The sequence below is a fragment of the Hippopotamus amphibius genome, chromosome 12, assembly GCF_030028045.1.
Source record: "Hippopotamus amphibius kiboko isolate mHipAmp2 chromosome 12, mHipAmp2.hap2, whole genome shotgun sequence".
Taxonomy (NCBI): Eukaryota; Metazoa; Chordata; class Mammalia; order Artiodactyla; family Hippopotamidae; genus Hippopotamus; species Hippopotamus amphibius.
This window is the reverse complement of record NC_080197.1, coordinates 93,020,550-93,041,988: the sequence shown is the minus strand read 5'-3', so window position 1 is coordinate 93,041,988 and position 21,439 is coordinate 93,020,550. Positions and strand designations below refer to the sequence as shown.

Here is a 21,439-nt window from a genome sequence, read left to right as displayed (position 1 = left end):
AAAAAAGTGCCAGGAAACTATCTGCAATGTCTCCTTTATACAAATGTAAAAGCATGCAAAATTGAGCAACATGTTATGCTACTTAGGTTTAGTGTTTTTAATCATCTAAGATTCTGCTGAGAAAAATCATACTATTGTGACTAACAGATTAAAGTAAAAGTTTTCTGATTCTTTGCTACAAACCTCATATACAGTGGACCCTCAAACAACATGGGTTAGAATTGTATGGGTTCACTTATGTGAGTTTTTTTCACTAAATGTGTACTACAGTACTATACAATCGTGGTTGTTTGAATTCATGGATGTGGAACTGAATATAAGGAGGGCCGACGGTAAACTTACACACGGATTTTCAACAGTGCAGGCGTCAGCGCCCCTAACCCCCATGCTGTTCAAGGGTCGACTCTACTGAATACACTTTTGGATCCAAATTTAGTGTACAACAAAATCGCCTACAGATAAATTCTAATGCAACCTTACAGGTCAAGAAGATTTATTTAAAATATCATATATATCAACATTTAAGGAAAATACATAAATCCTAACCTGAAAAAGATTTAAACAGTATCATAATTTTACCATAAAGAGTTTTACTTCATAGTTTACCTGAAACTTCACACGGCCTGTGAGATTGCAGAAAGTAGTTCCTCTTCAATTCCTGTCTATATATAAGATGTGGCTTGTTATGGTCATCTTCATGTTCACTCCCATCTGCCTTCATTATAGGTTCTAAGAAATATTCACCATCATGTGCTTTAAATGTTCCCATCTGGAAATAAAGAAAACAAAAATTGATTTTCTTCTGTCACTAGGTAGAGAAAGCACACTGGGCCACAGGTGAAAATGAGCACACAGAAACAAGACAGCCAGGAGTGCCTTCAGGAAATGTCATCAACTGAACGTGATGTTTCCTTCCTGACTCACTTCTCCCTCTTATATATAAAGTCATGGAGACTGGATAATATTCCAGTATACCGAGCTGAAATGACAGGCATTCCAGGTATAAAGAAAAGCCTAGGCAAAGGCATCAAAGCAGCCAAAAGCCTAGCATATTCTAGAAGTAAGAAAGCCTAGTTGGCTTGGTCTATGTAAGGTAATAGTGTGAGACAAGGCTTAAAAGGAAGTCTGGGGTCAGATAAAAGATCTTGAATGTGATGCTAGCAATTTAGAATTTATAAGCAATGGAAGGCCATTGAAGGGTTTTCACAAAGACATGTCTCCTGAATTCCAGAATCCACCATCCAACTTGCTTTTTGACATCTCCACTTAGATCAATAGTAGCATTCTCAACCTCAACATGTCCACAGCCATATTCTTGATTTTCAATCCAAACCAGCTATTTCTTCAATGCTCCCTCTTTCAGTAAATGGCAACAGTATTATTCAGATTGCTTAGGACAAAAACCCTTAGAGAGAAACCAAGAATGGCTCTCTTTCAAATCTCACATTCAATTCATCTGCAAATGCAAATGGTTCAACCTTCCAGGTATAACTGAAATTCAACCACTTCCAAATTTTACCACTACACCCATGATCTAACCTAACTTTCTCTCCTTCCTGAATTAAATCAACAGCCCTCTATAGTCTCCACAGAGGAGTCACAGCAATTTTTCTTAAGTCTAAATCACATTGCTCTCAAATAAAAAAAAAAATCATGTCATTCAGTAAGATTCAAATTCCTTACCATGGTCCACACTGTCCTGCGTGATCTGCTCATCCCCTTCCACCACCTGGTCCCTCCAAGCACACAGATGACCAACAGTTCTGACTTCACTTTCTCCCATTCCACCTTGGCTCGTTCTCGAGCTCCATTCCTGATGTCTTTGCTATTCCTCAAACATGACAAGTACTCACTCACCTCAGGATCTTTACACTTACTAAACCTGCCTCAAGCACTTTTCCCTGCTGGCTCCCTCTATTACTTGTTTCAGGTCCTCTGCCTTTGGGTGTGCCTTCCAGCTGTGTGGGTCCTAGGGGCATAGGAGGAATGGAGCGGGGAAGAAGAAGAGAGGCCTGGGGGAGGGAACCCTCTGAGATCAGAGGACTGGGGGAAATGCCTGGGGGAAGTGCCTAGCATTTCCCCCACCTACTTGGGCCCAGGGAGCCTGCTGGGGTCCCAGACTTGCTCTTCTGCCCCTAAGACAAGAGGCGCTCCTGGCCCCTTCCTGCCTCGTTGAGCCGAAGCCCCACTCCTCACCCTACAAGGGCTTTTCCCAGCACTGTGGGACCTAAGCATAGGCCCCCCCTTACTGCCTGAACCCCGCCTCTGACGAAGCCCCGCCCCCCACAGCCAAGGCCTTTTCTGGCTTTTTTTCTTCCCTCCTCTTTACTACTATTGTGGTTCTGTTTTATCTTCCAGATGTTGCTTCACCTATTTTTTTTATTTTTTATAATATGTCTGCTAGTTTTCTAACCTTATTGTATTTTTTATTTTGTTATTGTCCTACTCTTTTTTTTTTTCCACCCAGCACAGCTGGTGGGATCTTGGTTCACAAGCCGGGGATCAGACCTGGGCTCCTGTGGTGGGACCTCTGAGTCCAAACCATTGGGCTAAGAGAGAAACCCAGACCCCAGGGAATATTTGTCAGAGTGAGGTCTCCCAGAGGTCCTTACCTTGGCATCAAGACCCAGTTCTACCCAATAGCCTACAAACTCCTGTGTTTGACGCCTCAGGCCAAGCAACCAGTAAGAAACACAACAGCACCCCATCAAAAACAACAACAAAAAAATGAGATGACAAAAAAATATGTCACAGAGGAAGGAACAAGGTAAAAACCTACAAGACCAAATAAATGAAGAGGAAATAGGCAACCTAGCTGAAAAAGAATTCAGAGTAATGACAGTAAAGATGATCCAGAATCTCAGAAATAGAATGGAAGCATGGATTGAGAAAATATAAGCAATGTTTAACAAAGATCTAGAAGAACTAAAGAACAAACAAACAGAGATGGACAACACAATAACTGAAATGAAAAATACACAGGAAAGAATCAATAACACAATAACTGAAGCATAAGCACGAAAAAGTGAGATGGAGGATAGAATGGTAGAAATAACTGCTGAGCAAGAGAATAAAGAAAAAAGAATGAAAAGAATTGAGGACAGTCTCAGAGACCTCTGGGACAACACTAAATGCATAATTTTGGAATTATAGGGGTCCCAGAAGAAGAAGAGAAAAAGAAAGGGTCTGAGAAAATAATCAAAGATATTATAGCAGAAAACTTCCCTAACATGGGAAAGGAAATAGTCTCCCAAGTCCAGGAAGGCTGGAGTCCCATACAGGATAAACCCAAGGAGAAACACATCAAGACATATTAATCAAACTAACAAAAATTAAATTCAAAGAAAAAATATTAAAAGCAGCAAGGGAAAAGCAACAAATAACATACAAAGGAATCCTCATAAGGTTGTCAGCTGATTTTTCAGCAGAAACTCTACAGGCCAGAAGGGAGTGGCTGCATATATTTAAAGTGATGAAAAAGAAAAACCTACCTCCCATATTACTCTACCAGCAAGGATCTCATTCAGATTTGAAGGAGAAATGTAAAGTTTAACAGACAAGCAAAAGCTAAGAGAATTCAGCACCACAAAACCAGCTTTACAACAAATGCTAAAGAAAATTCTCTAAGTGGGAAACACAAGAGAAGAAAAAGACCCACAAAAATAAACCCAAAACAATTAAGGAAATGGTAATAGAAAAATACATATCAATAATAATCTTGAATGTAAATGGATTAAATCCTCCAACCAAAAGACACAGACTGGCTGAATGGATACAAAAACAAGACCCACATATATGTTGTCTACAAGAGACATACTTCAGTTCTAGGAACCCGTACAGACTGAAAGGAGGGGATGGAAAAAGATATTATGTAAATAACAGCAAGATCTTTTTTGACCCACCCCCTAGAGTGATGGAAATAAAAACAAAAAGAAATAAGTGGGACCTAATGAAGCTTCAAAGCTTCTGCACAGCAAAGGAAACTATAAGCAAGACAAAAAGACAACCCTCAGGAGGGGAAAAAATTTTTGCAAACAAATCAACAGACAAAGGATTAATCTCCAAAATATATAAACAGTTCATCCAGCTCAATATCAAAAAAACAAGCAACCCAATCAAAAAATGGGCAGAAGACCTATATAGGCATTTCTCCAAAGAAGACATACAGATGGCCAAGAGACACATGAAAAGCTGCTCAACATCACTAATTATTAGAGAAATGCAAATCAAAATGACAATGAGGTATCACCTCACACTGGTTAGAATGGGCATCATCAGAAAATCTACAAACAGTAAATGCTAGAGAGAGTGTGGAGAACAGGGAAGGCTCTTGCACTGTTGGTGGGAATGTAAATTGATACAGCCACTATGGAGAACACTATGGAGGTTCCTGGCAAAACTAAAAACAGAACTACCATATGACCCAGCAATCGCACTACTGGGCATATACCCAGAGAACACCATAATTCAAAAAGACACATGCACTCCAATGTTCAGTGCAGCACTCTTTACAATAGCCAGGACATGGAAGCAACCTAAACGTCCATCAACAGATGAATGGATAAAGAAGATGTGGTATATACATACAATGGAATATTACTCAGCTGTAAAAAGCAATGAAACTGGGACATTTTTAGAGACATTGATGGACCTAGAGACTGTCATACAAAGTGAAGTGAGTCAGAAAGAGAAAAACAAATATTGTATATTAACACATATATGTGGACTATAGAAAAATGATACAAATCAACCAGTTTGCAAGGCAGAAATAGAGACACAGATGTAGAGAACAAATATATGGACACCAAGTGGGGAAAGTGGGGAGGGTTGGGGGAGAATGAACTGGGAGATTGGGATACCAAATTGTGCACTCTAAATATATGCAGTTTATTGTAAAAAATAAAAAAATAAAAAGTTAAAAAAAAATTTTATGCACCCAACATAGGAGCACCTTAATACATAAGGAAAATGCTAAAGGCCATAAAAGTGGAAATCGACAGTAACACAATAATAGTAGGGGACTTTAACACCCCATTTACACCAATGGACAGCTCATCCAGACAGAAAATAAATAAGGAAACACAAGCTTTAAATGGCACAATAGATCAGACAGATTTAATTGATATTTATAGGACAGTCCACCTGAAAGTAGCAGAACACACTTTCTTCTCAAATGCACATGGAACATTCTCCAAGATAGATCACATATTGGGTCACAAATCAAGCCTTGGAAAATTTAAGAAAACTGAAATCATATCAAGCATCTTCGCTGACCACAACACTATGAGATTAGAAATCAATTACAGGAAAAAAAATGTAAAAAACACAAATACATGGAGGTTAAATAGTGCACTACTAAATAACCAAGAGATCACTGAAGAAATCAAAGAAGAAATAAAAAAATACACAGAAACAAATGACAATGAAAACACGAGGACCCAAAATCTGTGGGATGCAGCAAAAGCAGTTTTTAGAGGGAAGTTTTTAGCAATTCAATCTCACCCCAAGAAACAGGAAAAATCTCAAAAAATCTCTCTATACACCTAAAACAACTAGAGAAAGAAGAACAAAGAAAACCCAAAGTCAGCAGGAGGAAAGAAATCATAAAGATCAGAGCAGAAATAAGTGAAATAGAAATGAAGAAAACAACAGCAAATCAATAAAACTAGAAATTGGTTCTTTGAGAAGATAAAGAAAAGCTGATAACCCTTTAGCCAGACTCATCAAGAAAAAGGAAAGGACTCCAATCAATAAAATTAGAAATGAAAAAGGAGAAATCACAACTGACACTATAGAAATACAAAGGATTATAGAAGACTACTATAAAAACTATATGCCAATAAAATGGACAACCTTGAAGAAATGGACAAATTCTTGGAAAGGTACAATTTTCCAAGACTGAATCAGGAAGAATTAGAAAATAAAAACAGACTTATCACAAGTAATGAAATTGAAACTGTAATAAAAATTCTTCCAATAAACTAATGGCTTCACAGGCAAATTCTATCGAACATTTAGAGAAGAGTTAACCCCTACCCTTCTGAAACTCTTCCAAAGACTGCAGAGAAAGGAACACTCCCAAGCTCATTCTATGAGGCCACCATCACCCTGATAGCAAAACCAGACAAAGATATCACAAAAAAAGAAAATTACAGACCAATAACAATGATGAACATAGATGCAAAAATCCTCAACGAAATACTAGCCAACAGAATCCAATAACACATTAAAAGAATCATACACCATGATCAAGTGGGATTTATCCCAGGAACGCAAGCATTCTTCAATATATGCAAATCAACCAATGTGATACACTATATTAACAAATTAAGGGATAAAAACCATATGATCATCTCAATAGATGCAGAAAAAGCTTTTGACAAAATTCAAAACCCATTTATAAGCATAGAAGGAACCTACCTCAACATAATAAAGGCCATATATGACAAACCCACAGCAAACATTATTCTCAATGGTGAAAAACTGAAAGCATTTCCACTAAGATCAGGAACAAGAGAAGGATGTCCATTCCCGCCACTCTTATTCAACACAGTTTTGTAAGTCCTAGCCATGACAATCAGAGAAAAATAAAGAAATAAAAGGAACACAAATTGGAATAAAAAGAAGTAAAACTGTCGCTGTTTGCAGATGATATGACACTATACCTAGAAAATCCTAAAGATGCCACCAGGCAACTACTAGAGCTCATCAATGAATTTCTTAAAATTGCATTACTATACACTAACAATTAAAGATCAGAAACAGAAATTAAGGAAACAATCCCATTTACCACAGAAACAAAAAGAATAAAATACCTAGGCATAGGGCTTACCTGGTGGCACAGTGGTTAAGAATCTGCCTCCCAATGCAGGGGACACAGGTTTGAGCCCTGGTCCAGGAAGATCCCATATGCCACGGAGCAACTAAGCCCATGTGCCACAACTACTAAGCCTGTGCTCTAGAGCCCACGATCCACAACTATTGAGCCTGTGTGCCACAATTACTGAAGCCAGCATGCCTAGAGCCTACATTCCACAACAAGAGAAGCCACCACAATGAGAAGTCCATGCACCACAACGAAGAGTAGCCCCCACTCACTGCAACTACAGAAAGCCTGCATGCAGCAAGGAAGACCCAACGCAGCCAATAAATAAATTAATTAATTTTAAAAAATACCTAGCCATAAACCTATCTAAGGAGACAAAAGATTTTTACTCAGAAAACTATAAAACACTGATGAAAGAAATCAAAGATGACATAAACAGATGGAGAAATACACCATGTTCTTGGATTGGAAGAATCAATATTATGAAAATGACTATATTACCCAAAGAAATCTACAGATTCAATGCAATCCCTATCAAATTACCAACGGCATTCTTCACAGAATTAGAACAAAAAATTTTTACAATTTGTATGGAAACACAAAAGACCCCAAATAGCCAAAGCAATCTTGAGAAAGAAAAACAGAGCTGGAGGAATCAGGCTCCCTGGCTTCAGACTATACTAAAAAGCTACAGTAATCAAGACAGTATGATAATGGCACAAAAACAGAAATATGGATCAATGGAACAGGATAGAAAGCCCAGAAATAAACCCACACACATATAGTCATCTAATTTATGACAAAGGAGGCAATGGAGGAAAGACAGCTTCTTCAATAAGTGGTGCTGGGAAAACTGGACAGCTACATGTAAAAGAATGAAATTAGAACACTACCTAACACCACACAAAAAAATAAACTCAAAATGGATTAAAGACCTAAATGTAAGACTGGACACTATAAAACTCTTAGAGGAAAACACGGGCAGAACACTCTATGACATAAACCACAGCAAGATCCTTTTTAACCCACCTCCCAGAATAATGGAAATAAAAACAAAAATAAACAAATGGGACCTAATGAAATTTAAAAGCTTTTGCATAGAAAGGGAAACCATAAACATGACAAAAAGGCAACCCTCAGAATTGGAGAAAATATTTGTAAATGAAGCAACTGACAAGAGATTAATCTCCAAAACACACAAGCAGCTCATGTAGCTCAATATCAAAAAAAAACAAACAACCCAATCCGAAAATGGGTGGAAGACCTAAATAGACATTTCTCCAAGGAAGACATACAGATTGCCAACAAACATATGAAAAGATGCTCAACATCACTAACCATTAGAGAAATGCAAATCAAAACCACAATGAGGTATCACCTCACACCGGTCAGAATGGCCATCATCAAAAAGTCTAGAAACAATAAATGCTGGAGAAGGTGTGGAGAAAAGGGAACCCTCCTACATTGTTGGTGGGAATGTAAATTGATACAGCCACTATGGAGAACAGTATGAAAGTTCCTTAAAAAACTAAAAATAGAGCTACCATATGACCCAACAATCCCACTCCTGGGCATATAGCTGAAGAAAACCATAATCCAAAAAGATGCATGTACCCCAATATTCATTGCAGCATTATTTACAACAGCCGGGACATGGAAACAACCTAAATGCCCATCAAAAGATGAATGGATAAAGAAGATGTGGCACATATATACAATGGAATATTACTCAGCCATAAAAAGGAAAGAAATTGAGTTATTTGTAGTGAGGTAGATGGACCTAGAGTCTGTCATACAGAGCAAAGTAAGCCAGAAAGGGAAAAACAAATACCGTATGCTAACACATATTTACAGAATCGAGAAAAATGGTACTGATGAACTTAATAGCAGGGCAGGAATAGAGATGCAGACGTAGAGAATGGACTTGAGGCCCTGGGGGAAGGGGAAGCTGGGAGAAAGTGAGAGAGTAGCATTGGCATATGCACACTAGCAAATGTAAAATAGCCTGTGGGAAGCTGCTGTAGAGCACAGCAAGATCAGCTCGTTGCTTTGTGACCACCTAGAGGAGCGGGATAGGGAGGGTGGGAGGGAGGCTCAAGAGGGAGTGGATATGGGGATATATGTATACATACAGCTCATTCACTTTGTTGTACAGCAGAAATTAACACAATATTGTAAAGCAGTTATACTCCAATAAAGATGAAAAAAAAGTTACAGTGGAAAAGAAATATTACCCAGCCTTCTATGTCTATCCCCACTATCCAGTTTCATTTTTCTCCAGAATGCTTCACTACCTGATAGAGTATTACTTATATTTGCTACTTGTCTGATACCATCCACTAAAATATAAGTCCATGAGAGTAGAGCTTTGCCTGTATTCTTCTCTGCATGCCTGTCATGCCTGCCACATAGCAGATACTGGATAACATATATTAAATGAATGAATAAGACTATAAGATATGGAATTTAATCTAACCACAATGTATGTTAAAATACGTAGTTATAAGATAGAGGCTATAGCCCAGAAGAGAGGTAACAAAACCTGAATTATGGTGACAGTGATAGTACAGCAGTTGGAAGAGAAAGATTACAAGATGCCAATGCCTGAAGAAAGCAGAAAAACAGACACGAGAGGGAGAATTTACAAGAGAGAATTTTCTGGGAAAATATTATTTACCAAAATGATTCCAGAAAAGTTAAAAATCCAAACAGATACCTTTTCTACCAAACAATAGAAAAAGATTCAGAAAAACTCCTGGCCTTGATGATTGCACTGAGGAATTCCACCAAACCTTGAAAGAGCAGATAATTCCACTGTTATTTGAACTGTTCCAAAAAATGCAAAAAAAAATAATCCCAAGTTATTTTTATGACGCTAGTATAAACATATAGCGAAGCCTGGTAAAGACAGCACAAAACAAAACAGCAACCCCAAAAACCAAAACAAATATAGGACAGGCTCACATATGACTATCGAGCTAAAATTGTATTAACACACAAAAGTCAGTAACGTGTGAAAATACATGACAAGGTGGAGTATATCATAAGAATGTAACTATGGTTCAATATTGGGAATTTTAACTCATCATAACCACTTACACAAATGGAAAAAAATCACATGCCTTTTGAAAAAATTCAACAAACATTCTTGATTTTAAAAACATCAATAAAATACAAATAGGTAGATGCTCCCTTAACAAGATAAACTCCATCACAGCCCAAAGACAGTACCATACATAACACAGATACATGCAAGGCATTCCCACTTAGATCAGGAATACAAGGATGCCCAGTATCACCTGTCCTAGACCACAGAACTAGATAAAGACTAGAAACATGAAAAATTGAAAAGGAAAAATTAAAACTATCTTCATAGGTGATGTCAGTGTACACCTTAACAAGTAAGAACTCACTGAAAAACTACTATAAAAACAAAGTGAATTCAGTGAGAAAATACACAGGCTTCAACAGTATTCATATATATATAAAAAACAATAAGAAGATATTATGGAAGAAGCAATCCAATCTATAAATAGAAAGGTTAAATACCCAGGAATAAAACAAGTTTGTCAGATCTCTGTAAAATGTTAAAGCCCTCCTAGAGAACTAAGGAAAAGAATTTAGAAACCACTTGCCATGTTCCTCAATATAACAAGAGCTCAATTAAAAAAAAAAATCAACAGATTTTTTAACATGTAAACTGCTCCTAAAGTATACACGGAAAAAAGAAATAACGAAGATAATAACAAGAAAACAGTGAGGTGGGACTAGGACTACAAGATATTAAAATATTATACAGCCACGTTAGTTAAATACTCCCATGCTGGCATATAAGGAGACCAACGGACCAAAGAAGTGAGTAGAGGCAAGCAATAAATCCTAAACCGCAGGACTTAGTACTATTAGTATACGGACTGCATCTCAAATCAATGAGGAAAGAGTATATTTAATAAATAGATTGCAACAGGTGCACAGACATCTCAACAAAATAATTTGGATACATCCCACAGACAGTAAATTCCAAAGGATCGATGATGTAAACTTTTGAAAGAAAACCGTAACAGCACTAGAAGGTAACATGAGAGAATTCCCTGATAACTTTGGAATAGGGAAGGTCATTCTAACCATGACTCAAAATGCTTTAAAAAAATGTTAAACTTCACTCAGGAAGAACAGAAATTAAGGCTACACTGAGAAATCATTTTCACCTATGAGACTGGCAAAATTCTAAAAGTTTTATAACATACTTCAAATGTATCTGTGGAAAAACAGGCACTCTGATGCATAGCTGTTGAAAATGTAAATTAGTGCAATGACAATGCAAAGCATTTAGCAATTATCTATCGCAATTACAAATGTGTTTGCCCCTTAACACAGCAAATCCCCTTTTGAAAATTTATCCTACAGATACTGTACATTTCCACACATGTCAAGCTAACATAATTAAGGTTATTAACTATAGCACTGGTTTAACAGCAAAATATCGGAACCAATTCAAAAGTCCACTGTTAAAGTATATCTACGTAAATGATGGTAGAGCCATACAATGGAATATCTTGTGGTTAGAGACAAAAAAGAATAAATATTTTATGTAGTGATATGGAAAGGCCTCCAATACAATTACTACACCAAAATATAAAACTGTGAAACAAGATGTATAGTATATGACCATTTGTGTAATAAAGGAAGAAAAAAAACTAAAGATTTAGATTTGCCTGGTTGCTACTAAAGAAACTCTAGAAGGATTCAGTAGAAACAGTACAGGTAGAGGTGGGAGAAAGCAGGTGGATGCAGGATGGACCAGGTACAGCATCCTTTTCACCTTAGGTACTTCATACATGCTGTCCCCAATTCCCACCCTTCACCTCATATTCCTGCCACATCCCTCTGCCTGGTGGGCTTCATCTCATTGTTCAAGTCTCAGCTTAAAATAGCAACTACCCAGAAAGTTTTTCCTTTACCAGCTAACTCTGTAACCACATCCCTACCCCTAATCCTAAACATATATTACTTCTTTAGAGTTTACAACTGTTTGATATCTTCAGAGCACTTATGATATGTTGTGTTTATATATTTGTTTGCTATTTATAATTATTCTCCCTTATTAGACAGGCTTCATACAGGCAGAGAACTAGCCCTGAATTTGCATTGCCTAATACAGTACCTGATACACAGCAGGCATGGTACACAGTAAATATCTATTAAACCAAGAAAGCAATTATTTCTTACCCTTTGTAAACTCAGCTATATTGCGCAGAGGTAGGACAAATCTGGACACACACGCTGCCGCTAGAATATGAACTCTTGAATGTAGGAATCGTATAATCAAGAGAGTCCGTAAGCAAGTGAAAAAATATTGCATCTTTATTACCGTGAACCTATACCTGAAACTTAGAATTTTCTTCAACTACGAATGTAGGCAACAAATCCCAGTGACGTTGCCAGGGGAGAACAGATATTTTCATCCCATGACGATTTTGAGGTCTCAAAATATTGTTTATACTCAACAATATTATTAGATCTGCCATTAGGTCTTATTTAATGTGTTAATAGGTAAAAATTCACATAGCTATTTTTAATATCCTGATAACTGTATTCCGATACAATTGGTTTATTTTGTATTCTCTCTTAGGCACTTGAAAACATTCAGGGCTCCACTGGTGAATTATCAGTGGGTTTAAAGAGAAAAGGGAGAGGGAAGGAGAGTCAAAGCAATAACTTCAGAAGATTAAATCGTATCTTTGCGCAGCTGCTAAGAGAGGAAGGCATGAAACACAAAGAACTGCACCCACTGTTAGTTAAGATAGTGGAAAGGATCCCTCAAAGGGTCAGCTTTTATAGACAGATATCTATCTCTAGCTTGGTAAAGCTAAATCATCGAGGGTAAGCATTTATCATAATTTTAATAGCTAACTCCGATCTATACAGCAGACATCACTCATACACATTCATAATTTATTTCCCCCTCACAATAATTCTGAGGTAAGTTATCATTATCCCCGCTTTACAGGTGAGACGTGTGGGGAACAGAGAGGTTAAGTACCTTGCCTAAGTCTTACACCTAGTAAGTGACAGGACCAAGATGTGAACCCAGTTACCCTGGCTCCACAGATCGTGCCTTAACCCAATGCACTGTACTAGTGATCATATTCCAATTCTGATAAACCCTACGAAACAGCTGACAAATCTTTAATGAGCAGGCAGAGTTCTAGTTCCGGGTTAGAGATACAGAGGTGCACGTGACAAAATCCCTGCCTTCAAAGAATTCACACTTAGATGGGAAAAGACAGATACTAAAAATATAGCATGCCTGGTGGTAGTGACTGCAATAGAGAAAATAAAATAAGGCAAGGAGACAGAGAAACCTGGGGTGGGGGGGTGAGGGGCCCTCTAGGCTGAGGCTAGAATCATGAGGAGGTAGCCATGGAAAACGCGGGGAGAACACTGCAAACAGAATAGCAGTGCCTGAAAGGCCCAGTGATGGGGGGGGGGGGGCCGAAAACTTGGCAGGTTCAAGTGACAGAGAACAGAGAGGCTGAAGCTGTGCCAACAAGGGGATACGCGGCAGAAGCTCCACAGGCAAGGGCAGGCTGCACTCGTATGTCTGACACTGAAAAGCACGCATCACGCCTCCGAACAGACAAATATACATTTACTGACATGTAACACTTGGCAAATTTCCACTCACAAAAGCATATTTCTGCAAAAAACCAATTCAGAAATGAATTACTGAATTATAGATGCTATGATAAGCACCGTTTTAGTGAATGAGGCTTCGTTTCCATTTCTTAATTATAATTATCTTTAAATTATTTAGGGATAATAACTTTGTTGCTTTAAATTTCATCGCAAATAGCATATTTAAATCCCTATCTGAATTGAATAGTCACTTAGAGCTATTTAAATGATTAGGGCAATTACGGTCATAAATTCCTCTTTACATTCATAACTATTACCACATCAACCTCTCCTTAAAGGTAACAAAGCCTTTACTATTTTTACAGTTCCAAAACTTAAAACATTGCCTGAGACATAGCAGGCACTCAACACACATCTGGAGAAATAAACATTTTTGTAACATGGCAAAGTACCTGATTTTCCCTCCATATACCCTTTAGTAATCCCTTTTTTTTTCCTCTAATATTCTTAAATTACAATAGTTTAGGGACTTGTCTGAGATATAGATACATGACTTGGTTTTCTTTCAATGCCTGGTTACATAGCGTGCTGATATGTTAGGATTACACATTTTTTAAAGGCTTAAAAATTAAGGAAGTTACATCAGATATACTGAAATTCTATTCCAGAAAATAGAAGAATTTATAAAGAATTCATCTATTTCTTACTATTCTAGTATACTATACACTAGTATATTTCATTAATTCTACCAGTGCTTATTTTTCAAATATAACTACAAGTCACTGATTTTCAACACATGCCAAAATTCCAGCTTTCTTTGCCTTCCCAGAAAAAATAATTAACTATACTTAGAAGTAACAAAGACTATTTTTGAAAACTGAGTAAATGTACCCATGCAAAAAAATCACCTTCTGCCTTTTTTAAAAAGCATGCTGAGCAGAAGAAATGTGATAGCATCCTGGTAAAAGGTACAAATAGACATGAGGCAGCTTGTTACTCATCCCAAAACTATTTTGAATCATGTCACCCTTTTCCCAAACAATACTGAAAATATTTATACCTTGGAAACCTTTTTTATATACTTTTTGGATCAAAATCTGACTATGGGGGTACTTCTATGATAATGTTCCAATAAATGCACACACAGTCCAACCTGCACCCTCATGTGAAAGGTGAATATAGTCGCATCGAGTCCATCAGCACCTCCTTGAGTCATGCTAGAACACTCTAGCAGCTAATAATACTGCCTTTATAACTCAAAGGCCTTTTCTTCAACAGAAACTTATGTTTTAAGTTCAAGAAAAAATAATTTGTCTTCAAAGGGGTCTGTCCATATTTATCAATGAAGGACTTAAAAATATTTTGCTTCCAACAATTTTTCGATAAGCCACCCATTGCAGAGGACTTTCTGTTCAAATAATAAAAATATTAGAGCTTTGCCTAAAGGCTCCTAAGGAAGCACTTAATTTTTTTTTCAACTTAGAAAGGAACCTGGTAAGGCATTGGCGGACTTAATAAAACATGTGGTTGATAGAATTATATTTAGATCATGCCATATTTTTAGCAACCTGCAGAGGGGCACAGCAATTTGATTCATGAGAAATGCCAATCAAATTCCAAAGTCTTTTTCTGATGACTATTGAAAGTAACATAACTAGTTTTCACTTGGGCAAGGCGCTCCCAATTACTTGAAGCAATGATCTGCTATTTGCCAAGGCAGCAAGTGATTAGGCAACTGGTTCCAATTTACTCTCATAGGCCAAAATTTTTTATGTTTAGAGGGTTTTTATACAATACTTTTTCCAAAATGTTTTTATTTCAGTATTTTGACATTCATTCATATTTTTTTTTCCTAAATACCTGGCGAACACCTGCACTGTAGCCGACAAACAATAATGTACTCTCAGATTTTATTAAAGGGTAAAAACAACAAGCACAAAATACAAACCATTTGGATTCTTTCCTCAGATCATTTACAGTTATCACATTAGCACTGGCAACTACAGAACTAGTTCAAAAAAAGGTACTATTGAATAGGGCAAATAGAGCCAATACTGAGAATTTATTTTAGTAACAGATTGCTCTCAACTATTAATAAAGTTGAATTTTCATTTAAGGAGTGGGTCACTGGTAATTACTACCATGGAGACCAAAATGTTCACTTTTTCGATCTTTAAACAAAAGTCATATGAGAATCAGTTTGACGCTACTTGTAATAAGAAAGCCTGAGTATGAGTCTTGGGTTTGCACTCATGGAATCTTGGGCAAGCCACTTCATATCTCAAACCTCAGTTCCATGGCGTGTAAAACAAAACAAGTAATTCTATCTATCTAACTTCCTTAGAAAGGCAATGTGTATTAAAATGATGTCAATAACTGTTTTGAAATTGAGTGTATTTTGACATTGGATGAAAAATTCTCCACTAAAAACACAGACACTACAGCCACCCTTTTTACCCTAAGCAGAGTATAAGCGCTGTGTAATAAAACATCATGAAGATTAACTCTGAGATTCATTTTTCATTTTTATTTTGGGGTACTCTGTTCAATGCAAAAGGATTTTTCCCCTGACAGTTCCTCCTTACGACACCACTAATCATGCCTAGCAAATAGCGTATTATAAATAAGCAGGCACTGAATGAATGAGTCGATGATATGAGGAACATGTAATTGGCCCCAGAAGCCTAAAGCAGAAGAGTCATTGCAAGGTTTTTAAAAGGATGAAGCTTCTGTCCTCTAGCAGCATTCTTTATTCCCCACTCCACAGGACAATTCCAGATCTCCAGTGTAAATGTGAGATGAAACACTGCTGATACTCACCAAAAAAGACACTGCTCTTCTCACCACATCCTTCCCCGTGAGGATTAAGAAAATAAGACAGACTCTGGGCTCATCTACCCAAGATTCACACAGCCAAGTGACTCAGCCACATAAATGGTGTCCCAGCAACATCACTAACAAGGAGTAAATTCTGTAATATTTCTCTTTCCTGAAGGCACCGAGGTGTGTTTGAAGTCATACAAACTCATTAAAAGTGGAGAGAACTGTCAAAGAAACAGCCACGTTCTTGTGGGGTCTGGGTAGTGGTTCTCAGGACAGCCTCTCCCATCCTCTTACTAAAACATCTGTGAAGACATAAAGTCTAAAGTCATTACAACAATTAGAAATTTAAAACAATAAGAAATGATTAAGAACTACTCTGTAGGTGTATAACGGAAAGATGGTCATGATATATTGTCAAAATGTTATAAAGCAATATTACTTAAAGACATACGTGTGTGTGTGTGTATAAATAAAATATCTAGAGGGACACATACCGTACACCTGCCAGACCATCTGTCATGTTGATAGCATATATTTTCCTTCTCTTTTAATTTATTTACAATTATTCTGAGGTATGGTACTCTTCAATTATTTATTAGGCAAATAACTTTTTCGCTTATTATGTCTCCCTTTGTATTTTTCCCTAAAGGTTATAATATATTGTAATTTTGCTCTACTTCTCTAATACAGCTGGAATTGGTTTGAATTCGGTTTAACAGTAACATGAGAATACAATATTTTGTTTCTCCTCATAGACGAGTCCTGGCATTCATAGATTTAACATAAATGTCTTTTAGGCTTTGGCAACTGTCACAGGAAACTAATTTGAAGCAATTATCAAAACTTGACCTGCCATCAGAAGTCAACCTAGTTTTTGAGAGATTATAACGTCAAAGAAACATGAGCCTAGACTAAAGATGCCCTGAATACTTTTGTTGTAGAATAACGTACAGACCCTCAGAACTACCCCAGCATTCTTGAAGCACCTCACCCCCCTCCCCCGCAGAGACCAGACTCCCCAGAATCTATTTCAGATGTGGCCATGGAAGAAGATGGGCAACATCCTCCCAGAGAGCAGAACGGGGGCCTTGGTGACTGGACTTCCCAGAAAGACAAATCTGGGAAGGTAACCAAGGACCTTTCCTCCTACTGGGGTCGTGGGTCTCCACAATCCTTCCGGAGAAGTTCCAAAACTGCTATAAATCAGTGACTACTAGGTGTTCCCCTTCTTTCTGTAGGAAGTTGAGATTAGAATTGCAGTCATGCTGTATATTGGATTGGGGGAGGTGCAGAGAATTTGCCTTTTAATTCAGTAGTTGCTAAACCACAAAGAGCCACATCTGAACGTTACGGACAAGACCATGCATTACCCAGAGATCCTGCAGCTGAGCAGAAACAGTGTTCCTGCAGGGTTATCTCCTCGTAGACACGATGAGTATGTTTGGTGTGTAGGATGAGAAGAGCAAAGGCATATTTGGTGAACAGAAGGACAGCCCATAGTAGAAACTGCTGGTGATCACCAGTATCTAGTCCCTGCTCTTCCTCCAGGCATAGCACTGCCCCTCATATCCTAGCCCTTTGCATCTAGGCAGAGCCAGGCAACTTGTTTTCATCAACAAAATGTACATAGAAGTGGTGTGGGTCACCTCTGGACGGAGGCGGTCAAGAGCTGGTATGCCTTCTCTATGCCGTTACTATGGTAATAAAGCATTTACGTAGCTCGTGAATATTTTTAATAGATCCAGTGCTGTTGTAATAAGGATTATTACTGTGCCACCAATATCTAACATAACAAATGACTGATAAGTATTTGTTGAAAAGACTGATCTGTTCATGCTGAATATTAGCATGAACCAAACAGCTTAAATAAAATTATTTTATGGAAAACAGCAGTTTTAAGCTAAACAGAAATAAAGCCACAGCCAACAGGGGTGCAGCGTAAGCTCATATAAAGCAAGCGACAGATGGAACACAACTAACTTATATACCTCAAAAAGATTTAATCTATACAAAAAAATTTTAAATATGTCCAAGTACTTCAACTAAAATTGATAAAATAACTTTCCTGCACTGAATTCTAGAGAAGAGCTAGTCTAATTACCTGGAAAATATAAACAGAAGTTGCGTTAGCTCATTCAGACACGTACTAAGCATTCCTAAATATGTGCTGCACTGAGTGCTAAAATAAATGAGGACTACCATTCCCTTACTTGAAATCTATAAATGATAGAAATGTGGACACGTAACCACAATTCAATATATGATGCATTAAAGGTCTGGTGGTGGAATAACAATAGGCCTGGTCAGCTCTTTCTACAGAAGATCGGGGCAAAGAAAGGAAGGCTCAGGGTGCATCTGGAAAGATGAGTAGGAGTTCAAGACACAGGACATTCTAGACAAACAGAAGGGTACATATAAATTCAAACAATTAGGAAGATCAAAGTAAATCTATAACAGACGCAAACCAGTGCTTCTAGAATAAGCATCTCTTTCTTGCCAGCTCCTCCTGTTATTAACTTTCCTGGTTAACGGCTACGTGATTACTCAGTCATTTAAGTCATTGTGGTCATCTGCTCTTCTGGCCCAGACTTCTTATGGGTCTCCTACAAGGTTGCTTAACTTTAGCACTGCTGACATTTTGATAATTCTTCACTGCAGGAAGCTATTCTGGATATTGTAGGATGTTTAGCAACACCCCTGGCCTCTACCCACTAGATGCCAGTAGCCCTGTCCCCTGCACAGCTGTGACAACCAAGTGTCCCCAGACACTGCCACATGCCCCCTGAGGGACAAACTGCCCCAGCTGAGAACCACTGGGGCACCTTCCATAGAGACCCAAGTCTTCTCGCCCCTGCCACCACATTACCTCCAGAGGCTCCCCTCCATCCCCATACAGCAGTCTTCCTTACTACAGCAGCGGTCTTCTCAGCACCTCACTGCCTCCCCGTGCTCCCTGCACAGTGGTGCATAAGGCGAAACCCCTCTCAACACATCAAACTCACCCACCATCGACAGTGTAAGCCCTTACTCCTTCACAGCGCATTCCAGACCTTAAACTGACTTCAACCTTACCTTTCACCCTCACCTCCTAAGAGACCCAGAAGAAGCCGCTGAATTTTCACATCCCCAAATGTTTATTCCTCCCTCAAAGTCCAGCTGAGAGGCCTCCTCCAGCCCAGGGCTCCTAACACTCTTACTCACTCCTTCCTCAAAGCTCACCCAGTACTCCTTGTACTCCTGTGTTAACGGCATTTCACAGACTATTTTCACTGAGTGTGTGTATGTGTGCCTGATGTCACTATGTGGGGGCCCTGCGAAGGCTGAGCATAACCGGCCAAGGACCCCCACTCCGGGCTTTGAGATCCATCCGTGCTTGTGCCCCAGCCCTATCTCCCACGCACCACTCCAGCCAGGAACTGAGTGTGGCAAGGATACAAAGAGGAAACTCATTCTTAGGAGGCAAGGGGCCCTTCTCCCAGGCAAATCGGGTTTGAGAGGGGCTTTGCTGAACCTTGCTTAGACTGCCCGGCAGCCTGGGATGCTTCCACTCAACCTTTTCATCCTCTCTTCACCTGTTTCAGATTCCACTGCTCGCTCCTTTTTTCTAACACAGACACTTCCCCTAATAAACCCTTTGCACATTTAATCCTACCTTGCCACCTGCTTCGTGGAGGACCTAGGCTAACACTCAAAGGTTAAAGGTAGAGGCATAAGAAATTCTCCCTAGCGCTGTTTGAGTATTTGACTAAGTATGGGAATAACTAAAAGGGGTCCTTATGAATTTTTCCAACAAAAAAATATGAATACAGAATGGCATGTGTAACGATCTAAGGCTATATGACTTCTGAGCAAATAGGAAGTGTAGAAAATAAAGCTAAAGTTTTCCAAGAAGACAAAAACCAGTAAAGACACTATTGATGGTTTCCATACATTTATTTCCTGTCTGACAAGGAGTGACGAGAGCACCTCAATAATCAGTCATCAGAGGGCATTAGTGGCTGACATGCTGCAGAATAGTTCACATGAGAAACTTCAAAAAAATTACACACAGCCACTGCAAGTTACTCCGTGAGAATACTGTATGAGCCAGATGCAATGTCTGGTTTTATAACATCTGGAAACTGTTTCTTTCAACCAAAAAGACTGCATTGCTTCAAATCCCACCAAGAAACAGTGAAGTTAATTGTCCAGGCGGTTGGGTTAGTCCCTGACGGCCTTTGGAAGAAGGGAACCCACCAGGTAATGTAAGAGAGCTCATAGAGGGACAGGGGTTGTTGGGAATATCTTCTGTACAATTTACACATGCCATTCTGACAAGGATATGCCCCAAATATTACAACTTATGGAATACTGACTTCTACTTTGGCAAGAGTATATCAACATTATGAGAAAATAGATAATATGACCATGAAAACAAAGTTTAGAGTGGAAGCTAGGGATATTAAGGCCTGACAACTATATATTCTGTGACTTTATTAATGAACTAAAAACGGAGTTTGATTAGCCATTATATTACTTACAGGTAATTTTATAATTTGGTTCTATTTTCATATCTACTATAGATTTTAGAAATGTCAAAATAAATAATCAGAAATGTTTGAATTATGTCATAAATACTTACACTTATGAGAAAGAAAAATTACAGACATGGAAAGATTAGAAAGCAAAAGCTATACCCACATGAAACAAAGAAAATTTCTGGTAGAATCTTAGCCCCTTCTGGTTCTTGGGTCCAAAACACTTAAGAAAACTAAAGAATACAAGTCATGGTTCAGTGGTTTAGTGAAAGAGATAAACGTAAATACTAAGACTTCCAGAAGTGGGAAAAAAGTAGCTGTATAGAAATTAAGAGGAAACATTAGTTCATATGCTTAAGGTTAACGCAACACTAGCAACTATGTGAAATCAATAGATATGCTGTGGTGTCAATTTTTTTAAATGGTTGTATGTACAGAGATATTTGGAAAGTAGTCATTTTTTATTCCCTTCCTCTAAAAGTCATATTCCTCAGCAGCCACCAGAGAAAGGAAGGGTAGAGGCTACCTCGAGGGAAGATGGAAGAGGAACAGGTCAGATGAATGAGATGTTAAAGGGGAACTCAGTGGATTCCAGGAAGAAAAGAACGATGGAGCCACAGCAGAGAGCTGGGAA

The 21,439-nt window shown here is 38.2% G+C and overlaps 1 protein-coding gene across 1 annotated transcript in view; it reads right to left on the bottom strand.

Annotated features, from left to right (window-relative positions):
• Nucleotides 1-21,439, bottom strand: part of ADAMTS20 (ADAM metallopeptidase with thrombospondin type 1 motif 20) — a 173,562-nt gene that overhangs the window by 147,606 nt on the left and 4,517 nt on the right. Inside the window, exon 3 of the mRNA XM_057703425.1 lies at nucleotides 607-769. Within this exon, the coding sequence (XP_057559408.1) occupies nucleotides 607-769 (163 nt within the window). The remainder of the gene's footprint in view (nucleotides 1-606; nucleotides 770-21,439) is intronic.